This window comes from Gossypium arboreum, chromosome 2 (assembly GCF_025698485.1).
Source record: "Gossypium arboreum isolate Shixiya-1 chromosome 2, ASM2569848v2, whole genome shotgun sequence".
Classification (NCBI taxonomy): domain Eukaryota; kingdom Viridiplantae; phylum Streptophyta; class Magnoliopsida; order Malvales; family Malvaceae; genus Gossypium; species Gossypium arboreum.
The window spans coordinates 104,268,943-104,277,599 of record NC_069071.1 but is presented as its reverse complement, the minus strand read 5'-3'; the positions used below and the strand labels follow the sequence as shown (position 1 = coordinate 104,277,599).

The window sequence follows — 8,657 nt, the reverse complement described above, 5'->3', positions numbered from 1 at the left end:
TCAATGATACTACTTAATTTAGTAACTAATTTAGAGTATAGAGAGATAAAAGAGTTGTAGATATATATATATATATATATATATATATATATATATATATATATTTTATCAAATAATAATACAAATTTCCATTAAAGGAGGCTTGATTAGTCATCATTATCACTTAGTAATATTAAAGTCACCATTCGCTTGATTATTCATGTAATAATATGAAAAAATATTTATTATATATATTGTAATAATTAGATATAAAATAGAAAATAATTAATATAAATATAAATTTAAAATTAGAAAAATAAGTAAAACTCTTCAAAATAAGTAAAAATATTCCTTTCTTATTCTAAAATAAGTCATGTGAGTGGTTAAAATTATCAATTGAAATTAATTTATTATTAACTCATGTACTAAAATCTGGTGAAAATTAATATTCGACATAGTATAAACTCAACCAAAAATTTTATTATAGTATATTATCTATATTAATATTTGAAATTTTGATTGAGTTGAGATTAAAAGCTTGTTATTTTTACAAAAGGGTAAATATTTTTATTATTTTTATATTTTATATAAAATTTAGAAAATATATTTATACACAATATTTGAACTCAAAACATTAACAATCCTAAACTCTCACTTTTACCATCTCAATTAAAAACATATTTAATATTTATATAATTTTTATAAATTTATTTAATAATTTTTTGCACGCATATTGACTGTTGCATAATCTAGTAATATATATATATATATATATATAATTTTATCAAATAACAATACAAATTTCCATTGAAGAAGGGTTGACATATATATCATTGAGTTGTTTAGCAGGAAAATAAACTGTAATTTTCTTAGTGGCAAAATAAATGAGTTTCACATCAAAATAAATGGTTTTAAATCTTAAATTTTATATTTATCTTATTTTATTAAAAAAATAAGCAACATCCAATATTTTTGACTACTTTAATTACACAACGAAAAGAAAAAAAGAAGAAGAGAAAGATTGAATATTATTTATTTTGATTAAATGAATAAATTGTCTTTAAAAAGAAAAACTCCCTGAGGTCCAGGGTTGTATTAGGAAAAAAATATAGATTCCTGCTATAAATGATGAGCTACTTTAGTTACTTACAGCAACAAGTTATTAAACAACCTTTGTAATAGGAAAAAAGCCTGGTTAGAGAGCATCAGTCCCGGCAAGACAAGAAGAAACCTGTAACATAAACAAACTCCAAACGATCAAAACAAGGAACCACGGTAACAAAGGCACAAACCCAAATCCCCTCAAAGTCCTAAACCCATTCTTTTCTTCTTTTTATTTTTTTGTCAAAACCAAAAGCCCTTTTTTCTTTTTCTCTCATGATTCTGTTCTGAAAATCAAACGGGAAGCTTCAATCAAAACTGAATTATGGGTTGTTGTCAATCATCTTGTCTAACAGAGACCCACCCAGAAAAAGACCAGAGTCGGCAACAGCAACAGGAGCCCCGGAACCATAGCCAAGCAGTTTCAGGTGCTGGACCGGACCCAGCTGTTGCTAATGGAGTCCCTTCTTTCTCTGAGTTCTCCTTGGCTGACCTCAAAGCTGCCACCAATAATTTCAGTTCAGATAACATAGTTTCTGAAAGTGGGGAAAAAGCTCCTAACCTTGTTTACAAAGGTCGTTTACAGAACAGGAAATGGATCGCTGTTAAGAAGTTTACTAAGATGGCTTGGCCTGACTCCAAACAGTTTGTGGTACCATCAATTTTTGGTTTATTGCTTTTTTAAATTTTGGGTTTTTGGTGGGATATTTGAAGTGGGTTTTGTTGATTTGTTTTAGGAGGAAGCATGTGGAGTGGGAAAGTTGAGACACAGGAGGCTGGCCAATTTGATAGGGTATTGCTGTGATGGAGATGAAAGGCTGCTTGTTGCTGAGTATATGATCAATGACACTCTTGCTAAGCATTTGTTTCATTGTCAGTTTTCTTTCTCTTTTTAACTTGAAGATTCCTTTTCTCTTTTTCTTTTTCTTTATGTTGTTGTTTAATTTCTTAATTTCTTGCTTATCTTTTTAAGTTTTTAGCTAGTTTTATCAGGCTTGAATTTTTGTTCTTGCTAATTGTTGCCAAGAATAGGCCTTATGTGACTCAATCTTAGCCTTTGTTTCTCTTCCAGTTATTCTTGATTCATTGTTCATGCCATAAATGGTTTATCCAATAATTTTTGTTTTAATTTCTTGAGTTCCTGTAATCCTTACTGAACATATAGGATAGATTACAGGCTGATTTTACTTGGTAAGTTTGATATACAGTTTTGTCAGCTAAATGCATTTAGCTTGATAATATATCTTGACATTTCTGTTTATCACGGCCTAAAGTTGTATCTTTGTTCACATTATTCAGGGGAAAATCAAACCATCGAGTGGGCAATGCGTTTAAGAGTAGCTACGTGCATTGCTGAAGCTTTAGATTATTGTAGTAGTGAGGGCCATCCATTATACCATGATCTAAATGCTTACAGGGTTCTTTTTGATGAGGTATTGGTCTCTTGAATATAAGGTTTCTTATCATGTATATACTTTTTTCTCCTCTTACTCTAGCATTAACAACCACTTGGTGCAGTAATTGATGGCTTCTTAATGGATTTTGTAGGATGGTGATCCACGTCTTTCATGTTTCGGACTGATGAAAAATAGCCGGGATGGGAAAAGTTATAGCACTAATCTTGCCTACACACCTCCTGAGTATCTAAGAAATGGTAACTTCATTTGTTGTCTGGTTTATCTCTGGTGGTTACCGTCATAAAATACTTATTCTCAGTTCTTCTGCCTGTTTAAATGTACTGGATTTTACCTGTTACACATATCTGGAGTTTACTTCGGTCCTTTTTAATGTTACTCTACATGATTGGTTTGCTTCAATTCTTGAACACGTTTTCAGTAAAAGAATTCTCTTCCTTTGTGTTTCATTCTGATGTTCTTCAGTGAAGTTTGAGTAAATTTTGTGAAATGATGTTAGGATACCGACTTTAGCAGACTTGTATTTTGACAGTTACTGTTGCAACTTCTAGAAATGTTCTGTTTCTCCTTTCTCTTGCAAAAACTTGGTTAGTATTTTTGTAGCAGACAAACAGGGAGTGGGAGGCTTTTTATGAAAATGGATTCCTATGTTAATGGTTCAAATTGTTTCCCATAGATGAGTGAGTTGTTCTGGTCATTCCTATGTAAGTATAAAATCATTTCCAGATGTATGGTAAACTGTCTATCTATTGTTTCATAGTGCTGAGCTATGTGAAAACTGTTCTATTGTTTCAAATTGCGTGATTCTCTTCATTCAATTTTCTAAAAAATATGCTTCTTGTAGGGAGAGTCACCCCAGAAAGTGTTATTTACAGCTTTGGCACTGTTCTTGTTGATTTGCTTAGTGGAAAGCACATCCCGCCTAGTCATGTAAGTGGATTTAAGTGGCTTATATTTGTAGCACATGGGACCCATATGCATCATTGTGTAATTTTGTTTTAATACATTTTAGAACGATCTGCATCTTGGAATCAGTGATTTTATCATGGCTCCTTTGAATGCTTGTAAATGCAAACTTGCTATTCAAATTGTGAGTTAGTGTGGTTAACAGCTATTGTGCCATTCGCTTTTTGTGATTAATTTTGAAATCTTGTACTTACCAAAACTTCACTATTCCATTTCAACAGCTGCTTGGCTTATGTCTTTACCTGTTCTACTGTCAGACAGTATTAGTCTTGAAGGTTACAAACTTTGGTTTTATCTTGATGGCTGTGCATGTTTGCAGGCGCTTGATATGATACGAGGTAAAAACATCGTTCTCCTCATGGATTCACATTTAGAGGGAAAATTTTCTATGGAGGAGGCAACTGTGGTTGTTGGCCTTGCCTCTCAATGCTTGCAATATGAACCCAGGGAGCGGCCCAGTGTGAAGGATCTTGTTGCCACACTTGCTCCATTGCACACCAAACCTGATGTAAGGAACTTTGCTGCTTTTACCTATTCAATTTATTACAGTTTGTTTTTTGTTTATTGGTGAGCCAAAGATTTAGAACCTGGAGGTTGCATCTATTCCCTTCAGTGAAGAGTTGAAAATCTCTTGCATATATGGTTCCTGCAGTAATTAAAATTGCTAAATAGGCCTATATCTAATGAAGAAAACGACAAGTGTTGTATCTGAGTTGTCCCAGATGCTTACGCTGTTGTGTATCTATACTTCTTTACATACTTCACCTTTGCTATTGTTACCTCAAGCCATCCTAAAGCTAAAAAATGATGTGGGAATAATCACATTAAAATTGTTACCTTGTGGCTGTGGTTTTGAAGACCAAAGAGCATGCTTTTCTTTTTAGATCCTGATTATTTTATCTCCTGGCTTGTAGGTTCCATCTTATGTTATGCTTGGAATCTCAAAATATGAGGAAGCTCCACCAACTCCACAGCGTCCTCTTTCACCAATGGGTGAGGCCTGTTCACGGCTTGACCTTACAGCAATTCATCAAATATTGGTGATGAATCACTACAAGGATGACGAAGGGACAAATGAGGTGATGACTTGTTTTAGTGAATCCTTCAAATCCATTTTCTTTACTCTTGTGCTAAGAAGTGCATATAATTGTGGATGGATTGCTTCAGTTATCTTTCCAAGAGTGGACCCAGCAGATGAGAGATATGCTTGAGGCTAGGAAGCGTGGGGACTATGCATTCCGTGATAAAGATTTTAAAACTGCCATTGACTGTTATTCCCAGGTACTGGACTTTAACTTGTCAAGAACTATATGTTATTTGGTTAAGAATTTGTCAAAAATTGTCATCTAGCTAAATTATTGACAATTCGATAGTTGTAGGACAATTGAGATTGTTTAAATGGAATCTTTTACTTGTTGGTTTGCCTGTCATGGACTGTATTCATACTCTCTAACTCTCTCATCCAGAAATTTATTTCTTGGAAATTTAAAATTTTTTTTAGCACAAATTAGATATGATATTATCAAGCAGCTAGCCTTGACCAGACCGACCTTTAATGTAACTGAGGTTATATTGTTTTAGGTTGACTCTCTTGAGCATCCGAATAAACTTTAATCGTGCTGTAATGAGATAACCGTTAAACCAAGACGAATATTAAATTATATTGAGTTGGGATGGAAGCCTTATGGCTACCTTTTCCTTTTGTGCAGTTCATAGATGTCGGAACCATGGTCTCCCCAACTGTTTTTGCTCGACGCAGCCTGTGCTATCTATTCTGCGATCAACCAGATGCTGCCCTTGCAGATGCAATGCAGGCGCAAATTGTGAATCCTGAGTGGCCGACTGCCTTCTATATGCAGTCAGTTGCTCTTGCCAAACTAGACATGCATAAAGACGCTGCAGACATGTTGAACGAAGCTGCTGGACTTGAAGAAAAGAAGCAACGGGTCGTTAAGGGATCGTGAGAACAAAAATATGGTGTTTGATTCTACATTCCTGTACCATTTTCTTGTTGAGGCTGCCAAAAGTTTGTGTAAAAATCTGAGTTTGAAATTGAATTTCAAATTGGAAGTGTACGAAATAGCAAAGAATGTGTATTTTTCCCCATTTGTGATGATGTGTACCTGCCCTTCATGTTTGCAAATATATGCTATGCTTAACTCAATAAGGAGGCTCCACCATTTCAGCAACGTGTAACACAAATCTTTCTTGTCAATAGGGTTTTTGAAGCAATTCTCAGTTTCTTATAGATGCAGTATTTTTGTATGTCTGTCTCCTTCAATTTGAACGGACAAATTCTTTTGTATTGAAAACAAGAAACGTAATGAAATATTTCTCTTATTAGAAGAACCTGAATGGTAACATATCTAATTACTTTTGTTTGCTCTGAGAATGCTTTTATCTCGTCCCTCAAGTTGCATGCATCGAAACTTGCATCATTGATGGCTAAATCAATCTAACAGATTCATTTCAACATTGGCAGAGATTCCAGAATGTTGGGAGCTAAGCTGTAATAATGTGGAAATGTGTCCAGTGACCGACTCCAACTTACCTGGTCACCCATTTAGACAATTTTTTTTTCACAATCTTCCCGGTACTGTTGCAGTGGGAAGAACAAGATACGGGACAACGAGGCTTAAATGCCATTCCAGGCTTTAAATGTCCACGCTAAGAAACACTTGTTTTCAAATGTGCCGATTCGTGGGTGAGGTTTCATTTTTTTTTCTTCAGATTTCAAGTTTAGTATGACCGGCATTGCAGTCCTGTCTCACCTACAAAGATTGGGGCCACTTTTTTCTCGCAAGCAACCCTGTATGTGCCTATAGTTCCTTATTTTATTAACGAATTATTAAAAGAAGTAGCATCACTGGAATCTTGCCAACCCCTATGTCTATGAGAGGAGACAGGGGCCACAGTGCCAATCGTGCACAATAATTAAGCCTTCATTTCTGTAGAAAAATGTGTAGGCTCATAATATTTATATAAATAAATTGCTTAAAGATTTTTTGGGGTGGGGTGGGAGACAATGAGCAAACATTGGCAGCAAAAATGTTGAGATTCAGATCAGGGTCACGTTAGGATTCATGGAGGTTGCAGATGAGATTCCTTGTCTTCCATAGTTGCCGATATATACGGTCGCAGCTCGAGGGTTGAATGGGAAGGTGCATTGAGTTGATCAACTTGTACATCTAAGCCTTTAGCCTTTTGCTCCAAGACAAAAAAGATGGCTTCTTCAACTTTGAACCAAAAATCCAATTTTCATGCTCGTTCAAACAGCTTGCCTTCTAGACCTCATCCACTTGTTACTCAAATTGGTGAGCATCTATGTAGGCTAAAGTACAACGAATCCGCCTCATCATCATCTTCATCAATGAGCCAAAAACTAAGTGGCCTTAGAGATCTGTATGAGTTGGTTGATAATTTGCTTCAACAGCCTCTTACACAAAAATCATTAGCCCAACAATGCAATGATAAACAGATTAACTAGTTGCTGAATGGGTCTCTCAAGCTCTTGGATGTTTGTGGTGTGAAAAAAATAAAATAAAATAAAAATAAAAAACACACAGAGATTTTACATGCAAACCCTTTCGGGAAAAAATCACGGGCAGAGGGGAAGAAAATTCACTATGTCGAAAATTTTAATTAATACAAGAGGAATAGACTATGTCTATTAATAGGCTTGTAAAGCCATATTCTAGTAGGGTTGAAACACCTTATCCTAATCAATATAAAATAGATGGAGTTTAATAAGGTTTAAAAAACCTTATTCTAAAATAAAATAAAAGAAGTCTAGTTCTATATGGATTTTACTTTTTTTTTATTTTCCATCGTATTTTATTTAAATAAGAATTTGGGTCACTAAATTCTAACAATCTCCACCTTGACACAAATTCTCAATGAACAAGTTTTTCATCGCGAACTTTTAGTAAACAAGTTCTCCACCTCTTCCATAAAACCCCTTAAGGGTTTAACTTCAACAATGAACACCAACCAAGTCTAAGCAATGCTCAAACTTGGTTATAGGAAGTGACTTAGTCATCATATCTGCAGGATTTTCATGAGTACTAATTTTACTCACAACAATATCACCACGAGCAATAATATCATGAACAAAATGATACCGAACATCAATGTGTTTTGTTCTCTCATGAAACATTTGATCTTTTGTAAGAAAGATGGCACTCTAACTATCACAAAATAAGTGCTGATTTGAAGGTCTTCATTGAGTGCACTAAAGAGTCCCTTCAACCAAATAGCTTCTTTACAAGCCTTAGTAATCGCCATGTACTCAGCTTCAGTGGTAGACAAAGCGACTGTAGATTGCAAAGTGGCTTTCCAACTGATTGCACAACCTCCGATTGTAAAGACATAACCTGTGAGAGATCTTCTTTTATCAAGGTCTCCAGCAAAATCAGCATCAACATACCCAATGACTCCATCTCTAGTTTTTCCAAACTGTAAGCAAACATCAGTAGTACCTCGTAAGTATCTTAGAATCCACTGAACTGCTTTCCAGTGTTCTTTACCGGGATTCGCCATGTATCTGCTAACTGCACTGACTGCATATGATAAATCTGGATGTGAACAAACCATAGCATACATGAGAGATCCCACTACACTAGAGTATGGAACATGTGACATGTACTCAATCTCATCATCTGATTGTGGAGACAAAACCGATGAAAGTCTGAAATGGGCTGCTAAAGGAGTACTAACAGGCTTAGCACTCTGCATATTGAACCTGCAAAGAACTTTCTCAATGTACCCCTTCTGACTTAGGTACAATTTACTTGTTTTTCTATATTTGAGAATCTCTATTCCAAGTATCTTCTTTGCTGGTCCTAAATCTTTCATCTCAAATTCTTTACTTAGTTGGGTTTTAACCTTTCTTATCTCTCCTTTATCTTTTGCTGTTATCAACATGTCATCAACATAAAGAAGTAGATACACAAAAGGACCATCACTATTTTTCTTAAAGTAAACGCAATTGTCAAAACTACTTCTTTTAAATCATGAGAAGTTATAAATGAATCAAACCTCTTGTACCACTGCCTTGGTGACTGTTTCAAACCATAAAGGGACTTTTTCAGCAAGCAAACATAGTCCTCTTTTTTTGAAACTGTAAAACCCTCTGGTTGTTGCATGTAAATATCTTCTTCAAGTTCTCCATGCAAAAATGCAGTTTTCACATCTAAC

At 34.8% G+C, this 8,657-nt stretch overlaps 1 protein-coding gene across 1 annotated transcript; it reads left to right on the top strand.

The window, feature by feature from the left end:
• Positions 1 to 999: 999 nt before the first annotated feature.
• LOC108467305 (serine/threonine-protein kinase BSK1) lies at positions 1,000 to 5,810 on the top strand. The gene is made up of 9 exons (XM_017767929.2): positions 1,000 to 1,732; positions 1,818 to 1,953; positions 2,380 to 2,513; positions 2,629 to 2,734; positions 3,340 to 3,425; positions 3,781 to 3,969; positions 4,376 to 4,540; positions 4,629 to 4,742; positions 5,171 to 5,810. Exons 1-9 carry the CDS (start codon positions 1,406 to 1,408, stop codon positions 5,423 to 5,425), a joined length of 1,512 nt encoding a protein of 503 aa, XP_017623418.1. The 5' UTR covers positions 1,000 to 1,405; the 3' UTR covers positions 5,426 to 5,810.
• The last annotated feature ends 2,847 nt before the right edge of the window (positions 5,811 to 8,657 follow it).

Excerpts from the sequence above, each read along its gene's own strand:
- LOC108467305 (XM_017767929.2), top strand. The coding sequence starts at position 1,406 with ATGGGTTGTTGTCAATCATCTTGTCTAACAGAGACCCACCCAGAAAAA. Across the intron at positions 2,735-3,339 it reads TCCTGAGTATCTAAGAAATG|GGAGAGTCACCCCAGAAAGT; the intron begins GTAACTTCATTT and ends TGCTTCTTGTAG. Across the intron at positions 3,970-4,375 it reads CATTGCACACCAAACCTGAT|GTTCCATCTTATGTTATGCT; the intron begins GTAAGGAACTTT and ends CCTGGCTTGTAG.